The 19,397-nt window shown below is 38.4% G+C and overlaps 1 protein-coding gene across 21 annotated transcripts in view; it reads right to left on the bottom strand.

The window, feature by feature from the left end:
• Window positions 1-19,397, bottom strand: part of ARPP21 (cAMP regulated phosphoprotein 21) — a 198,780-nt gene that overhangs the window by 79,782 nt on the left and 99,601 nt on the right. For all 21 annotated transcript variants that reach the window (XM_065829991.2, XM_065829992.2, XM_065829986.2 and 18 more), the window contains 4 exons: window positions 15,838-15,979; window positions 14,558-14,636; window positions 13,247-13,306; window positions 12,228-12,368 (listed from right to left, as the gene is read on the bottom strand). In XM_065829991.2, coding sequence (XP_065686063.1) covers window positions 12,228-12,368; window positions 13,247-13,306; window positions 14,558-14,636; window positions 15,838-15,979 — 422 coding nt within the window. The remainder of the gene's footprint in view (window positions 1-12,227; window positions 12,369-13,246; window positions 13,307-14,557; window positions 14,637-15,837; window positions 15,980-19,397) is intronic.

The following is a 19,397-nucleotide window of genomic DNA, read 5'->3' as shown; positions in this document are numbered from 1 at the left end:
TTATTACTTGACAGTATGAGTGGAAGCAAAACACCTGTGCCATAAAAATGCAATTTCGCAAAAACACAATCACATATGAATTCACTTAATTCCTAAAAGTTTTCAGGTAGCTTAAGTCACCATTCTGGCAACACATTTCAGAACAAAACACACAGCGCATTTCCTCCTTCCTTGTAAAGCTTTGGATCAGCTGCTATGGATATTTAAGAGAAACTGGATCTCGGAGTAAGCTAGAGCTGTTTGCTGTGCATCCCCCAGGCAGCTCTACAGCCCCCTTCTCACTCCCAGATCTGCCAGAAAGCCTCGGCCCTTCCAGCAGCCAAGACAGCCTCTCTTCTCCATCCTGCCTCGCAAGGCAGCACCATGCTCTTCAGGTAGGTGCCACCAGGATTACCCACTACAAGGAACCAACTTCAGTAGGTGTCCTGAAGCACCCAAACCTTTCACCATAAAAAGCTTCATGAAACTCTCTGAGCATTTGCAGACTTCTCCAAAGCCTGCTCCCATCGCTCAAAATCTTTGGAAACATTCTCCTAATCCATTTTCTTCCACAGTGAAAAGAGGGAAAGGCCAGATTATGAAACAGCTTTTTGGTGAGTGATCAGTTTACTCAGTTTACACACACAGAATGTAACAGGCATCATTAAGCTTCCCTGGTTTGGGAGCACTTCTGCATACTTCAGTGCAGTATCAGGCCCAGACTTGGGGAGAGTGTTCAGGCAGAACCTCATCCCAATACTGCTTTCCCACCTGTAGTGGCTGTGCTCCTTCTCATGCATCATTTCAACTCTTTCACCTTCATTTTCATGTTGGGAGATCATGACAATGGTAATTTCAATTCAAGTTTCTTGTTTCTGTGCTTTCACTACGAGAGTGACCAAGCATGGTCACAGGTTGCCTAGAGAGGTGGTAGAGTCTCCATCCTTGGGATGGTCCTAGGCAACTGGTTCTAGGTAGCCTTGCTTTAGTAGGGAGAGCTGGCCAAGGTGACCTTCAGAGGTCCCTTCCAACCTCAACGATACTGTCATTTTGTGAAACACTGAGTCAGATATATAGTAACAAATCTACAGCAGAACAAAGCTCCATCACTAGCCTCTTATAAATGTTTTTTGTGCCTGCTTTTTCTTTCACAAGTTGGTAACTATCATTTACCTTTCTCATTTTATCATTACTTAAAAGCCGTCTGCAGTTCTTACTTAAGCAAGGGCCAAAAAAACACTTTTCTGCACTCACTCCATATACGAAGCCTGTATTTTGGAAATGGTAAAGCTGGAATAAGCAGCAAAACATTTATGTGTGTCAGAAATGAAAAAAAAAAAAGAAGTTAAGATTCTGATAGCAACATCCATTATAAGGTTTTTTTCCTACTATCTTTATGGTGATTTTAATGTGAGCTATTTCCATTTACTTCAGTAGAGTTCCTCTCAATTTATCTCGTTATGACAGAAAACAGAGTTTACTCCTCAGGCACTTTTATTACATGGCCCCTTTAAGAAGAATTCCCCATTACATGCTCATTTAATGCTTTTGAGTCCAAGTCAACCGTTTTAAGTAGCAATGAAAAAAAAACCGTGAACCCTAAGTTCCTTAACCAGGTATTCACAATTTAATCAAATTACAGATTTTCAAAACATATTGCAGAATGGTAAAAGCTATCAGTATACATGGACTAAGGAAGTCACAGGGCATTTGCTTGTGTCTCCCATGTTTGGAAGCAAACTAATGCAGTTTCATAGACCTCTGTTTGCATGTGAGATAAGAAATGGAATCCTGGGGGAAAAAACCCACACTCATTTAAAATTAAGTTAATTAGCTCTGAAATAGCTGGCTAAGAAACAGGAAACACAGATACCACACCAAAAGGACAAATGGAAAGAGACAAGCATGAGGTTTGAACATTATGGTTCTGAAGACTGTCACTATAGTAGCAGAGCACACAAACAGTCTGGGATTGTCAGCGCTGACTTATATACAGCACATAAATCTTTATTACGAGGCACATGCTTCTGACAGCACCACAGCGCACAGGCTGTTGCAAGATGCCTTTCAAAAGAAGCAACAACCTCACCATGTGTGGAAAAGATGGGTTTGCCAATACAGCACCTGATGTAGTTATAAAGTCTAGCAAGCACTGTAGTACATCATCTGCAAAAGCCTCACAGGTAATAGCAAAGCAGCTTTTGGAAGGAATGCAATACAGGAAAGTGAGTTCAAAAGCGGAGGTAGCTGCGGTGTGCAAGAGCCTAAACAATGAACTTTGCATTTGTAATGCAATGTTCATTCCCTGCACATAATGAGGGACAGACAGTGTGTTAATAATCCTCTCCTGAACGAACGGCAACACAGAGAGGAAGACTGGTAGGGTAATGGGGCTAGGAATGGACAAAACACCACTCCCACATAGCCACACGATCATCATCTGGCAAACAAAATGAATCACTGACAAAACCATCTGGAGAACAACAGGATGGTGAGAGCAGGGGAGAAGCGCTGCTGCCAACAGAGTTCAGAGAAGTTGTGAAGATTTAAGGGCACTGTTATGCAGGTGTTCTGATGGTTTAATGGTGTTTTCTTGTTATTTGCACTTGTCTCTAATTAAACTGACTGCTCAGTCCAGCATCACTTTGGCCGCTATTTTGAAGGCATGCTGTGACACAGTGTGGTGGCTTTTCTTGCTTTGCTAGTTTGCGAGTATCTACTACATCTGCCCGCAGTGCTTTTTTTGGTTTTATGCTGGAGGCTCTCCTAGGGCTTTGCATTACTGTCATAGTAAAAACTACACAAGCATTACTGTTTCTTTGCTTTAACTTGCAGGCCGAAACGCTATTATCTGCAGTACAAATGAATGTTTTGATCATGGAAGCATGGGAACATATTCTGAGAGTTTGAGAATTCACAGAACTTGGAAGCAAATACTGTCATTGTCAACAGGCCCCAACTTAATGATGAAAGGCAGATTTCCAGCCCTCCAGGTTAAATTATTTTATTAAATTCTCCCAGAACAATGCTTTTCAAGAATGGGGGCCAAGAATTACAGCCTTCAAATGGATTTTGGGTATTTAGGGGCTGATGGATGCTAAAACACAGTTTCAAAATGTCAGAGTGGAAATTTAAATACAGATAATTGTTAAAGTACAGTGCAGTTATATTATCACAACTGACTACTTAAAACCACTCAAGATGGCATTTCAAGTATTTGAAGGTAAATGCCTCATTAACAGATTGCTGCTTTTATAGTATGAGTCACTAAAACCTTCTGCTATGATGATAAAAGCACACTGAAAGCCATGGAAAAAAAAAATAAACCCTGTACAAGACAATTCCTTCAAGATGCTGCCTACTCTGCAGCACGGAGTCAGGGAAAAGCCCTCAGATACCAAATGCTACACCTTTCCTGGTTGAAGACTATATTCTTTACTATTTTTCTCAGAGCAGCATCTGGATTCTAAACATGTTCTGTATTCATTACTAAACAACAAGGATGTGAAACGTCTCAAGTTATTTTGATGGGCATTCAACTCCTCTAATTAGGGTTGCAGATAACTCTGGCAGGACTGAAAGGAAGAGCTGATAATGCTACATGGAAGCTACGCCCCCCTGGGTTTTTTGTCGAGAAAGAATGTGGTTAATTCTGTCACTCTCACCCACCCCTTCAAGATGCTCAGTCCCAGTACCCCAGCAGCACAATTTCAGTGGAGCTGGCACCAGTAGCATTTCTCACGAAGAAAATGAGAGCAAAGCTGAAGGATGCAAGATGGATAGAGTAAACGTACACCGAATCTCTTCCATGCCAAGTCACTCTGTGTGTGGACCACACAGAGCGCCAGATACTGAAGGCTTTCAGAATATATGGTATGTAAAGAACCTGATCTAATGTTGAGGTATCATAGCACATCTCATGATGTTCACAGGCCCTCCCAAAGCTTAATTCCACAAAGTCCTCCTGTTTAAGTCTATGGACGCAAAACCATAATACATCTTGTCTCCCTGAGAGTCCATCTGAGTACAGGCTTCAATATTTGGCCCAGTATTTTGGAGCCAGAACATGAGAACCTAGCTCTAAACTTACAGGAGGTGCTGGCAGGACAAGGGCAGCTCTTCTGCTACATGGGGCTGAACTGCAAAGCCTTCTCTCAGTCTCGAGGAACCTCCTTCTCCCACTCTCCTGGACTGGATTTAGTTCTTGATTTTCAGGGTGTCTATCAAGACTGAACAACTTGCACAGCACCAATTTATTTCCAGCTAGTAGAGGTTTGTAAGTGGTAGCATAGTTTATTACAGAATTCATGAATATTTGATTTTAAGGATGTGGCATACTCTGTAAGTGGCTGAAAATTACAGTGTTGCATAACTGATATGATCTATTTAAAATTACATTTTTCCATCTTCGAAGTTCAAAAATTAACAAGGAAGAGAGAAAAAGGAAGCAAATTCAAGATTTGAAGAGTACCAAGGAAGGCAAGATACTTCCCCAAAAGCCAACCAGCTAATAAAGAAACTGTCAGTCCTCTTAAAATGCCCCACACATACAAATCAATACCATAGCAAATTCTTGTGTTTACTTCTACTTCAGGCCATGGACATTTTACTTGTCTCCAGCAGGAAGACTTGTGGATCAGAATTCATCCACTGAACAATCATTGGTCTGAAGAAGAGTGTCTGTTTTTAATAACTTGTCAGAGGCTACCTTGGAAACAGCAAGCAGAAACAACTGACTTTGCTTACAAAGAAAAAGACTTCTCAAAAGTCACAATACTTTTTTCCATTTCTAGTGATCATGCCACATTAAAGACAAGGAAGGCAACAGAACAGTAAAAGGCAATTACTAAAACAAATTTGGACCACCTCGAAAACTCACTTGCTCATCTGTCAGCACGTCATTTTTGAAATGCCCAGATTTAAAGACATTATTTCACCTATTACTGACGTAAAGTTACCTCTGAGGAAAGTATAGGTGCCATTTCAGGTTCCAGATCTGCTTCCAGTGATTTGAAAGCATAAACGACCAAACAGTAGCTTGATTAACAGGCACTTTCCTGCTACAGCTCTTTTCTTGGGTAACCTCCCATCTCCCCACAGAGAGCAGGTGATGATAACCTTCTAGGTTTATCAAAACCTATATTATTAAATGCTGTGATTTTAAGGATTTTTAAAAAATAGAAAAAGAGAAATACCATAGATGTCTTCTGATTAATGCTTAACTGATATTTCATTACAGTATAGAACAGCAGTAAAGTATATGTCCACCTTAATTAGACATAATTTAGTTCTGATAAATTACATTAGAAGAAAATTTAATATTGGAGCTATTAGAACTGGTTCATTAACCCTAACATCTCATTTACAGACTAAGTCATTTCCACGGGTCCAGCATATGGCTTACACTGATCAAAGCAAGAATGAAGCCAATATTTTAGGCTCAAATTCAGCTCAACTTCAAGTGTACAAAGTTGTTGGGTTTTTTCTTTCTTTCTTTTGTGTCTTTCACGTGAAACAGGTATGTGAGTAAAACAACAGAAAGCTTGCTCAGAAAAAAAAAGGCTGTCCTAGTTTAAGTATCATTAAAGACAACAAACATTAAAAAAAGACAACAACTGGGAGAAAAAAGCTCAGTCTCTTCCAGATGAGCATCAAGCAGTCAAATTGCGAATATGCACAACCTCACGTAATGCATTTAGTGGAACAGGGGCAACTTTATGTCTGAAACAAGTGTCTGTACCATAATATTAAGATATTGCTAAAATTCCTACCAGTAATGCACACCCTGAATTACTTCGCCGATCACCATGCAAACGGATAAAAGAAAGTCAATTCCTCCACATCAGGTGGCTTTCTTCTGCGTCAAAAAGCCGAGGCAATGCAGCACATGAGGAGATGCAGGCCACTGCTGGAGGCAGACATTTCCTGAACCTCCATGTGAAATGTCTAATCGCCCTTAAATGCTTTTCTGAAGTATTTTTTTGTGAAGTTCCCCGTTCCTCTTGGATGTGTAAGCCTCCCCCTGCTCGGCACGCAGGGATGTACCACCCAGCGCTGGGCTGCAGCTCTGACCGCACCAGAAAAGGCCAGGAAGGAGCTAAAGGCTAAAACCAAAGCATCACAACAATGACTATGGGGACACTGGCCTCTTGAATCCTGGACACAATTACTGCTGCACCAAAACAAGTTTTGGTTTTTTTTCGACTCATGTTCCTAATTTAATACCAGATTGAAATGAACAGGGGTTCTTTTGTATATTTTTTTTAAAATAAATTAAATCCATTAAAACCAATATAATTTGTTACTTCAAAGCTACGTTACTATGTAGATACATAAGCTCATAGTTATTATTATACATAATTGCTTTATTATGTTCTTAGTGATTTCTTAGTTGCATGATGTATTAATTTATCTTACACTGGAACAAAATGTCTCAGACAACAAGTGTTACTTCTCGGTTATATAGTTCTTTTCCATTTTAGTTGCATAGGATTATTACCCTTATATTTCTTTATGTATTTGTAACATATGACCCTGCTATACTGATTGGGCAATAGCAATTGTAAACCAGAGGGAAAGTTTCTTCTTATTCCTTTTAGTCAAGGAACAACTATTCTGTAGTGGAGACGGGAAAGAGGTAACGACAACAGGAAATAGGAATGGGCTCCATAGTCTCTTGAACAACAAAAAAATTAATGCAAGGAAATTATCCAAGGAAAAAACAAAATAAAACAAACAAAAAAAGCTCACAGAAATAGTGGTGTTCACATCTGTTTTCCTCCATTATATGGCTCATAGAAGTGATTCTACACTCATGAGATCATTACTCTGCGTACATATATGAAAATCAAGGAATGCGTAAGGTGCTTAAATGCAGATAGCATACATCAAACTATCTGCTGGATAACTAACTATTCCATAGTACAATGCGGCAGGGGGGGAGGCGGGGGGGGGGGGGACATGGGGAACCAAAACTGTGTTTCAAACTCTCTGGAAAACATTTAATTGCTTTGACTGAGATTTTCCAAAATATAAGATAAATGCGTTCAGGTACACAGTTGTAACTACCACCATATTCCTAACTAAAAAAGAGTTGTTTCCGATTGCATGTGGAAAATGTCCCATTTTTCCCATCCTCAAACAACTGCTTAAAGAAATTAAAGTCATTTACACTGAATACATTATTCAGCCAAGGGGAAAGGTATACTTTTTTGAAAGCTTCAAAAGTACTTGGCATCTCAAGGAAGTGCTCTTGGCACTTCAGCCTAGAGAAAAAAAAAAAAAAATCTATAAACTATTCCTCATTGAAATTGCCAATGTTCGGTGAATGCTATTTTACTGACATGTCTGTAGGATGCTGTACCAAAGTTCAGATTCTTAAGATAGTGAAATTGGCACATCACACCTCTACTAGCATAGAAGTTAACTACAACAAGATCACTCACTATATACACAACAAAAACCTAATGAGAACTTTTCTTCTCTGTTTGTGATTCAAACCACTCTTACACAGAGGAGACAGAATAACACAGATTGTATGTCATAACTATGAAGGTCTTGTAGGTTATTTAACATACATACTATACATGATGTCTCCTCCTGCTGATACAATTCAGTCCCTGATTACAAGGAATTCCTGTAACACACAAAACATCTCAGTATTGCCCAAGGTTTCTGATGCGTCTCAAAGGCACTAAAAACCTTCCAGCTGGGCCAGTAATACATTAACATTTACATACTAACAGAGTAAGAAGAAAAGTAAATATTACAAGAATCATAACTCATGATGCTCTTGAAAAAAATATTAGTCATAACTGAATATGAGTATTAGTATGAAGTTCATAATAGATATGTTACACCCTCAGAATGTATGAAAATGTCTAAATACAACCATTCTAAGCACTCTACCTTCTCAATTCTGATGAGCCCTGCCACTCACGCTTATATAAAAACGTACATGAATGCTTGTGTGGGTTGTAGTACAGACATACTTTTCACATGGGTGATGATCTCAACCAAATGAAAACCCTTTTCATTTACCAAGCACATCAAACACACTTCCCCTACATTTCTCCCACCTATCTGCAGATAATCAAATGAATGAATCTGACTGAATTTATAAGAGTAAATGTGCAAAAAGCTCAGAAGTACTTCCAGATGTTTGATAGGAACTATGAAGAATAGAAGGTGGTACATAAACTTTTTTTTTTCCTCCAACTTGGGATGCCCTAACATATTGCCTCAATTCCAAACTTCTGTTTATATCATATTTCACTGTCTTAAGTTCCCTACACATTTCAGTATATCTTTAGATAGATGACAGGCAGACACAGATGACAGACAAATATACACCACAATGGTGATACAAGAGCAGTTCCATACTGAACAAAGTAGACTTCTCTTTTTAAGTAGTATTTGAACTCTTTGACTACAAAAACAAAACAACAAAAACCCCTCCTTCGTTTCCTGATTTACTTTTCTCATATATACTGCTGAGAACAAGATTTTTAAAAGTTGGACAATTTCGTCAGGCAGGACTTTGTAAGATATGAGACCATGAAAAATAATATTTATTTTTTTGAAGTTGTTCTCCTTTTTTAACCTAGTCTTAATTTCAAAAATTATATGGAAAAAGAACTTGTTTTTAAAATCCACTGTTCTGTAATGAGAGCTAGAGTGGAGACTTAACTTTATGAAGGTTAACAAACACTTGGGTAGCTGAGGTCACTTCTCTGTGGTTTAAAATTTCATTTAATTTCATAAAAAAGCTTCAAAACCAGAATGACTTGTTCACATTCCAATAAAATTAAAAACAACAAAAAAAAGGCATCTTAGACTAAGCTCCTCATCAGAAATAGTCTTCAGATTGCAGAATTGTCATTGTGGTCTGACTATAGTTTTAAGAGAGACTTCACCAAGAGTTTACTAAAGCTCCAGGACTGCAATCCCAGAGACATGAGACTCTGAGTGCATTTTTACCATTGTCTTTCCCTCTCTATAAAGCAGCATGGTTGGCCAAACAAGCCACAAGCCCCCCTTCCACCTGCAACCTCTTCAATAAGCACTTTCTCAGATTCCAAGCCCTCAAAAAGCAGGTATTTTTTTAAAGGCACAGGTGCACAGAAGGAAACAGATGTTGCCCTAAGATGGCCAACTGATAAAAGAAATTAAATTACCCCCCCACACTCCTTTCATATCCTAGTCACCCGTTTGACAGACCCTACTCCTTACTGCACCACCTCTAAGGGAGTGTTGTCGCAGCATCTCTACAAGTAGCACTGTTACCAGATTTTCCGCACCAGTCCATTAATCTCAAAGCCATTAACTCCCGTGACAACTGTGCCTCCAAGCACCTGTGGGCAGCCAGAACGAGAGATCTCTGCTGAACAGGACAAATGCACCCCACTGCCTGGAGCCAGGGAACAACTCGTCATCTGCAAGTGTGTGCAGAGATGTGACACAAACCTTCACTCAGCCAGAGAAATAAGCCACACAGTGCTTATTCAAAGCCCACCTGGTGACTCCGCAAAGTCATATGCTCTTCCTAAACAGGCACACACACACAAGTCACAGCTAGTGCAGAATTTATGAATTCTTGAGTATGCAAGACTATTCTTCTCCCTCCACAGTATGCAGCTAAAGTACTTTGGAAACCATATGCCGTGAAGAGATAATTTACTGTCAAAATGCGAAACTTCAGAATATCCGCCTACGGGGCCTCTCCATAAATTCTCATGAAATTATCAAGGCTCGGGCTTACAGCATAACCACGTTGAACAGTGTTTCAGCTGCTCTCTAGATTCTCCAGTATTCTGGATACTGCCCAAGTAGTAATTAATAGAGTCAACACACTCCCAGTACTTGGTGTTGATTCTGAACCACACAAAACTGTCTCCTCTGAGAGCACTGAAATGCGGAACACATGAAATCACATTGGATGCTTTCAGATGTGGAACTTACACAATATTTGCTGTGGATAATAAAATCTCATCAGCCCTTATTCAAGCTGGATAATAACAACCTATTTTCTGTCAGAGCCAGCGACATTTAAAAAAAAAAAAACAAACAACCACAAACTATGCCATCTCCTCCAGTTATGAAAAGAAAGAGCTACTTCTACAAAGACTTATTTTGCAGCAGTATCAAAATAAAGTAAATAACAAACTGGCAGCACCATGATGCAATACAAGCTTCATATAATCCAGTTACCTATCACCAAATCACTGCAGAAGGCAAAAAAATCTGCAGTTTGTGTGGTGCTTACAGAACAGCTGTACTCAGTCAACAGTGGGGCAAAGCCCTGTTTTTATTTCTAGAAGATCTACAGAGAAACACTGTCAGAACTCAATTGTCTGGCTCCATGCCTCACCTTCAGCTGCAAGGTCACAGCTGAAAGGGTCATTCGATTCATTATACCCCTGCAACATCCTGCCCGCTGAGCTTGCCCACAAGGTTGCCAGTTCATGCCTGGCACCACACAAGAAGCCACAGTTTCACCAGAGCACTCAGATAGTTTTGACTGTTGAACAAGACTTCAGTGTCCTCTCCAGAAGTGTTGTGCAAGCATTTCCAACAGTGTTTCCAGTGCTACACATCTCTGTGATGCATAGACACAACTGAGCGAGGTATTATCTGATATTAATGTGATATTATCACATTATCAAGTCAACCAGGAGAAAGCAATGCTGTGAGGAAAAATCTGTAGCAGTTGGTGCACCACAGAGATGACACAGACGGGAACAGAAAAGGGAAAACTGTAAAGATCAAGGACTGCCTAAAAAGCATTCAAATATGATTGACTGTCTTTTGTTTGAGACTATTTTTTTTTACTCATTTACAGCTCAACAATGAACACTGGTTTGCTGCATACCCAATTTTTTCTTATTCATATCCAAACATAGTCCTTGTACAGGGGCAGGTATGACCAGACCCTGAGGCTAAGCCTTAGCAGCCTCAGTATTAATTTTAACTATTGAGCTACTGTAGTTTTCTTGACTTCTGACAATCAGATGGTCAGTGCACGCTTTCTTCAAACCTTTAAAAATTAATGTCCAAATGTTATTTTACAGATGACTGAGTATCTCAGGGATAGCCCACGAAAAGGATCTAAAATAGTTTGTCCATGATCTTAAATTTATGTCACACACACAGAGGATAGTCAGGGCTCAGTGAAACAACAAACGTCAATGTGTTTGGCTCACGTTTTGATCTTGCAGGTAGTTCCTCTAGCTTTCTAAAGAAGATAATAACATTAAAAAAGAAAAAAGACCCTTTGCGACTGCATCTAAGTAAGTCATCTAACTGCTGGATATGCAAATGAAATAAGTGTTTTTATTTCTCACACTAATTGAATACAGGAAGTACACAATTTTCAAATGTGGCTTCCCTGTTCCAATACCAGATACCAAAACTTCATTACCCAGTTGTAATTACTTCCCCTTCATTATGTAGCTGATAGGTAAAGAGGGAGAAGAAGGCTATGGTTCCATGATGGTTAATACACACGTGGCACTCAAGAGAACAAGTGATGTTGATCAGGCAAGGACACATGACTGCATCTTTGCTGAATTAGCCAGGGAACTTGATACTGAGCTTTTGCTAGATTTACACAGGTTCACAGAGGAGAGTATAGAGCATGCCAGCATAAGTTTAACCTGCCAAGAATTTTGCAATGCATTTGAACCATCAGAAGGAATTTATATCCCACAAAAACTCTGTGGTCAAATGATGAGATTTGAAGAGAAAAAAAGGGGAACCAGGAGATGAAAAGAGGAGGAAAAGGGAATGAATGGTGGCAGGTGGTGGACGGGAACTAAATCCTAAATAACCAGGTTGGGCAGAAAATGCCTTTTGAAGCAGGGAGAGCCAGAACAAGGAAGAGACAATCTTCCAAATATGTTGTTGGGGTTATTTAGGAGTACAGCCACATGGTATCAGGTGACATATAAAGCAAGGAGTCCATTTCTGTAGTAAAGTGGTGGCATCAAGGATTCAGGGAAAGAAACATTCCAAACTACTGTGTTAAATTTCTTGCAAGACACAAATTAGGCTGATTTCTCCTTGTGCATCTTCATATCCCTTAAATAACCTCACAATGCTAGCCCTGTCCTCCCCTCCCACCCTGGAAAGGGATAAACAACACTCACCCTTGCTAACAAAAAAAAAAAAGAAATTACACCACACAGTTATGGTACAAACCAGCTCTTGTGAAAGGGAACAAGGGAAAACACAACGGTGTTGCTACTTACATTCTTGTATTGCTGGTCTTGTTGATAATTACAGATTTTCCAGTCTGATCCACATTGTGATCCATTCCAAAGTAAGCTGCCACTCTGTGCACTAACATCCTCTGATAGGAGGACATCTGAGGGAACTTTTTATAGTGATTACTGGAAAAAAGAAAACAAATCACACCGATAATTACATTTCCCTCTGAGCTATAATTAAATGAAAATAGCAATACATTTGATAATTCAGTGGACAGCAATCTAACTGAAAACTTCTCTTTCGTGCATTTACATATAAATGTCTGCTACAAAAGGGCAGACAAGAGAAAGCAATTCTATTTTGAGGTTCTCATACGCATATTTCTATGCACTATGTTGGAACAAACAAAGCTCACACTTCATGGCATTGACTGAGTATTCCATATTTTGGAAAGAATTCGCCTCCAGCCCCACACACAAACAATTCTGCAGATTTGCTGAGACACTGACAACAGCCTTCTGGTTTTTTCCCAAAGGTCAGATGTCGGGCAATGCTGGAAGGATCTGGGTTGGTAAATATTCCTTTTTTCTCTCTTTCTGACAAAGCATGTATTTCCCATCAGCATAACTACTTCTTCTGCACCTATTTTAACTCTATTATTTTAAAGTTTTATTATCAAGAGCATGTAGTAGCAAGAATCCCTCCATCCAAGTTCAGTTTTATTTTCCAATACATTAGAATAGCATAGCACCCAGGGAAACCCACGAGGTACAATATTTCACTGTCCTCTGCACCGAAAGCTTTACTTTTGCACCTAATGAGATGAGCCAGTGGAAGCCACTGAAAAATTCTGACATAGCAAAAAGCGAAAGGTTTTTGTTTGTTTACATCTACTGTATTTTAAGCAGTACCACTATATGTTAGGAAATAAAAGCCTGATCTTGCAGCGTGTCAGTAACAGCACTCAAGAACACTGTGGTCCATATGAGCTTATCCCTCACACAGCTCGTGTTGCTACACACACACGTGACTTAATAACCAAGCAGGGAACTTGACTTACTTGTTGTCACTAATAAAATCAATGATTTCCTGTTCCATTTTCAAGAGTATCATTCTGTCCCTGTCAAAAAGAAACACAAGGATTTGTAGCATGAACTACAAACAGACATTTCAGATGAATAAATGAATATCTAATTGTTTTTAAAGCAATTTTGCAACTATTGTCAGCCACCTTGATTAAAAATTAAATTTGCTTTGCCCTGGTGCATTTGGACAAGACTGCAGATTTAGCTCTTTCTTGAGCTCAAGTATGATCTGAGAGGGCTTCCAGCCACACCTGGTTGTGATCAACACCTTGCATAGAAAGACCCTGACTGCTATGGAAAGCTTTGGTCCTTTTTCACACTTTTTTGAAGGAAAACGAAAATTCCAGCTAACCTAACTCTTTCATAAGGAGAGCTGCTAACACAGAAATTTTCAACATTTTGTCTGAGACAGATCTTCCACGAGGCATTGATCTGCAAGAGAGAAGACTGGGCACATCTAATCTAGTTAGAGAGAGCACAATGGAGAACAACCCCTTTGAATTATGGCTGCCAGGAGGCAAAGCCACAGCAGGTCTCAGATGTTCCTTTTCCCCACCGCTCTCATGCCAAAAACATTCAAAAGTTCTCCCAGCATATTCCCCCATATACATTTATTTCTAAGCCTGAGAGAGTCCATCACTCCTTATTTCTCTTGAACTTTCTCATTTTGTGCAGATAAAGCAATTCAGGGACCTTCCGTCATCTATACAAGAGGTTATGCAAGCTGTTAGGTACCCAATTATTCCTAGTTCTCCTATAACTGCAGAATTATGTGGTACCTATTTAACAGATTCAATTAAAACGAACATTGAAAATCACAACACATAAAAACATTACAGATCCTTCCTTGGACATTTAGCGGCAAATTTAATGACGAGATGAGTTTGCTGCTCCAAATGAAAACTATGGGAATACCGAGAGCAGAATTTGGCATTGTGCACAGGATTTTAATTGTGTACAGCACTGCCAAAAGAAAGCTACTTTATATTCATACACAAGTCTCCAACTGCAGTAGTTATATTACTGCTAAAATCATGTAGAGCTTTATGCAAAGAAGGTAAGGACAAAGACCAGATGTCATTGAAAGTGAAATTAAGCAATGGGTGACTGAAGAGGGGAGAAGCTGATGTTTTTTTATAGCTTTTTGCTTAGTTAACAGCCTACCTCCCTTACATTTTCCCTCATAACCATCTCCAGAACTAATAAAACTTAGTATACAGTTATGGAACTTGATGATTACCAGCTATAATTTCAGGAGTGTCAGCCCTAATGCAGAAAATACCTACCTGGGGTTATTCTTTAATGTATTAATGAGAAACTCATGCAAATCTATGCCTGTTGAGTCTGTATACTCTTGACTGCAATCTGAAAAATAAAAACAAACACCCCTGCACTCATTTATTTCATTTCAATAGTTACGATTAACCTATGCTATAAATCAAAATCCATTTTTCCAATAACAATCCAAAAGCATATGCTCCGAAAGAAAATGTTCATTTGGAGTTCAGCCAAGAAAGACCCACACTCAGACACATTGGGTGGATTTTCTTGATTGCTCTGTACTGTTCTACTGAGAACGTGGCATCAAAACTAGACACTGACAGAAAGTGCTTGTCATTTGAAAAATCACTTAAATGCCACTCAAGACTCTGCCAAGTTCTTCCTTTAGACTACTAAATAATTTTTTTTTAATTAAAAAAAAAAAAGGTTTTATTCATCAATGTCTCTTTGCATCACTTAATATATGCCGTACACATGGGAAATGAAGCATCGTGCCAGTGGGAATTCTATTTGCATGAACAGACTGAAATCTAGTGACGCCTGAGAGTGGGCAGGTAACAGGGATGCGTGACAGAAGTCAGAATTAATTTTTCAGCATTGCTATATCGCCTGACTCAAAAGTACACACAGATCCCCAAGCTGGCGTGAACTGTGAGAGCTCCATTGAAGTCAACTGACAATTCACACCAGCTGCGGATCCACACCCCAGGTAGGCAATTATTATTTTTAAGAGATTACAATGCAACTTTGTACCATAGATAAGATTTTTTTTTTTTTTAATACCAAATTTAGATACAAAATCTTTTCTGAAGAATGCTTAGTAGGTGATAAAGTGGATTGCAATGCAAGCTAAATGTCACGGATGGACTTCCTTACAGCATTTAAGAGAAATTCTCCATGAGAACTCTCCAACATTGCACAAATGACATGCCAATATATTTATCAATCCAGAGAAAAAAAGCATACTAGAGTCTTACACTTATTTTATAATCACACATATATTTACATATATATGTGTTTACACCAACACGGTAAAGTATTCAGAAGACTTACTTTACATTAAAGAAAACTAACACCCTGCAATACCAAACCTCGGTTTGGAAGGTTTCTTCATTTTCAAAGCCCAATGTTTGTAACAAAAAACGCTCTCGTGAATATGCATTTCAGGTTCTGAATTTTCTCAATATATGAAAACACTTCTGTTTAATTATACACAAAGATATGCATGCTTATAAAAACACTATCATTTTTATAACAATAACAATTTTAATATTTTTAAGTTCACCTTTTGATAACATTCTGATCTTTTTTTCACTGTTTTTATCTTTATTTTTATCCTTCTCTTTTTCTTTCTCGGAGTCATCTTTATTAGATTTATCTTCTTCTTGCAAGCTAGGAAAACTTGAAAGCTGTAGTTGGATTGACTCCTGTTGGGAAAAAAGAGAGATAAATTCAGGGCCAGATTCAGTAGGCTTCCCATGGCTTCCAACCTGCAGAGATTTGCATTAAACTACGTGTAGCTAGAAAAGCTGAAGCCAGATACATTTCTTTCCTATTTGAAAAATGGTTTTTCCAGGAGTATAATGACATTTTAGAGGCCAAATTCTAGCAGTAAGTGGATTTCTTTCCTAATATTTTAATCCTATAAACTTTTAGTCTACCTATATTAAAGTTACTATATTATTCTACAATTCAGTAATTCTCACTTAAGGCTTATTAGACCAGTGAAATAAATTTTATATTGGCTTTCTTAAGCAATTCTCTAATTTAATCAGTACATGTTAAATGACCATCAATGGATAAATGTCTAGAAAATATAACTTCTCTCCCCTCCCTAAAAAATCCTGTAGGCTTATACGAACTATTTTGCACATGTAAGCACAGTATCAGCTAGACTGAGCTTTCAGGCTCTGACAGTAGAAGACTGAGCAAATTCTAAACTCAGTTGTATATAAGAGTGCTTACTAATTTATCAGGTACTTTGTATCTAAAGACATATGCAAACATGCCTTTAGCAAAAGGGGTGAAATGTGCACTGCAGTTTTCAAACAAGTTGTGGTAAGTGAATTTCGCCAAGGCACCACAGGTATTATCCTTAAAAACGCAGCATTTCACAGACCATGAACCCCTTTGAAAGCATGCTTCAGCTTTAAAAACTTAATTAAACTGAGAATTTAAGCTGGTTTGTGTTTTCCAATTTGCTCTAAAGAACTTGCTATTTCCTGGCTTACAAGATCACTTTATTTTGGCTTTGTTTTAACAAAATACAAATTGTTTTATTTTGAAGTTACCATGGTATAATTTATATATTTGAAGAAATATCAATCTGGTTGGACAAAATTGAACGAAGCATACTTCTATGTTCATATTTTTTTGAAGAAAAAAATGGCCAAAATACCAGTGTAGGCTTAAGTAGCATAAAAACACACATTTGAGTTAAGCTTCATGAAACTCCCTGGTAATGCAGTTTTCTTAATAGAGTCCTGCATGCATGATAATTTTTTTTGGCATAATGTTAATGAAAACCAAATTCACCCATACTGGAGAAATCAGAGTTTCTTGAAGGCTAGCAAATTCCCTTCCTTTACAATTTTTCAGAGAATACTAGCATACCAAAAGATGAATTAAAAAAAAAAAAAAAGTCAGGGGTTTCTTTTTTTTTCCTTTTAAAGCAACCAGACCATTATAATTTCAAAAGTTGCTTTCCAGAGTTATATTTTATGTTTTTGATTTTTTTAAAGAACTACAAATCAGCCACCACAACACATGTAAGACAAGATCCTAACAGAACGAGGTATCAGCATAAACATGCCACAGTAAGACAGAAATTGGGCCATTCCTCAGTTTAATCATTATCGACTTTTTGTGAGGTTCAAATGTGGCACAAAAGACTTGAGATGAAAAGCACTATAGAAGAGAAACAAAGCCCTAGAGCCAAAATTTAACCTGAACTACCATCCTTATCCCCTACTTCTGGTAGATTTGGCTGCCACTATTGGTGAAAAACTAAGCATACAGAGGGAAAGAGCGGGAACTCCTGGTCATTTGAGGTAAGGATAGAGAGAAAAATGTTTGCTAACCTGCTCAGTTGTACTTAGAGAACTAGTGTTCTGCCTGCTTTCTTCCACTTCCAAGGGCAGTTCATTTTCTCATTCAAACAACAAACTTTGGATCAACCACTATCAAAAGACCCCGAGGGATAACTGAGATTCCCTGCACTGCCTCGAGCAGAGTGACTGTGCCGCTAACTTTTCAAAACAGGAGAAAAATGTAACTGGCCATGCTATTCCCAGGACATTAATCCTAACCCTCTGCAGTGGTTGGTAAAATGCACTTATGAAAAGGAAAACGACAGACTTTACACATAAGCACACATATGAACATACAGTAGATACTGTCTTACATATAACATAATACTTATATATTTGCACTGAATAAACACACAAAAGGGCTGTAGAGTCGGGAAAGCAAGCTACTGTATATTTTCTTAGATTTTTATTGATTTTTCTCAATAATAAAATACAATGTTAATAAATACATTGATACAGGGAAGGTAAAGTGAACAACAAAATAACTGTTCAAATTGCAATAATACACTTCTTGGTCACTAGTATAACATTAAAGGCAACATTCCTTTTAAGTAAGGACATAGTGAACCATCAAGTAAGCGTTCAAGATCAAGTAATACAGGTAAACAAGTTTTTTTTCCTATACAGGAAAATGAAGGCAAGTATTCAGATATAAATACAAACATCAAGTCTGCAGTACAATCCAAACTCAGTAGTTCTGGTAATGTACCGTACATTCTCTGGTAATTAATTCCCTGTGCTTTGTAAACCATTAAGATAAAATAATATTTTTTTAAAAATCCATACTTGAAAATAAGCTTTTTCTCCTCTAAAGTGAAGCAAAGCAATTCGGTTAGCATAAAACTTCCTGTATCCTTCAGCCAGTCCAAGGAGGAGCCTGCAGGTCCAGCTTTTCCATGGCAAAGCTGAGCCAAATTCATTAGTAAAAAGTCAGCAACAGTAAAAGTGCTATTCCTGTCTCATTAAATACACCAAGCCAATTGTGTCTTTAGGAAATGGATGTTGGGGTCCAAGGAGGCCTTTTGTCTCCCATAAATCTTTGCCACAGCTGGTCAAAGCCAGTTAAGACCAGAGGCTGCGCGTAACAGGAACCTCTCCTCTGCCTGGCATCGGGGTGCAAACCAGGCAGGGATTTTACCTCAAAAACCTGCCAGTCTCTCTGATGTTTCATACAGGTCTTGTGCAGTACATTATAAACTACCATGCGATGCTTAATACAATCTTTTCATATTATTCTCCTTTTCATTCTCCATTAAACAATAGAAAATACAAATGAAAGCAGAACAAGAGTAACACATCTTGAGTAACGCAGGTTAAGCAGAAAGCGTATACCTACAACAGAACAACTGATAAAATAACCCGCTCATCTACTGCATAAGCATCATCGTAGAGCAGTAGAACATGTAGATACCCCCCTGCTAAACAACCTGGGTTTTGGTTTTTCGGAAAAAATTTAAAAAGAGAAAAATCTCTCCATGCTTGTGAGCTAAGAGGAGAGCTGGATTTGTTTTGTTTCAAGTCAATAGAGGAAATGGTGAGAAAGTACACTTAATGTGATTTTTTTTGTGCTAAGCTTATAAGAAGTCACTTGCTGAAGCTCTCTTGATGGCTGATCTCATTTGCACATCTTGTAAATTATAGGCAGTACTCATGATATTTTGGGCATGCTGTTTTGTTTGGTTTGGGTTTTTTTAAGCCTTGCTCTTACCAGGCAAGCAAAGAAGAGTATTTGAGGCTTTTACTTCTGCTTTTTGGC

Source organism: Patagioenas fasciata, chromosome 2 (genome assembly GCF_037038585.1).
Source record: "Patagioenas fasciata isolate bPatFas1 chromosome 2, bPatFas1.hap1, whole genome shotgun sequence".
Lineage (NCBI taxonomy): Eukaryota > Metazoa > Chordata > Aves > Columbiformes > Columbidae > Patagioenas > Patagioenas fasciata.
Note: the sequence above shows the minus strand (reverse complement) of the source record. Positions and strands in the feature narration are given on the sequence as shown.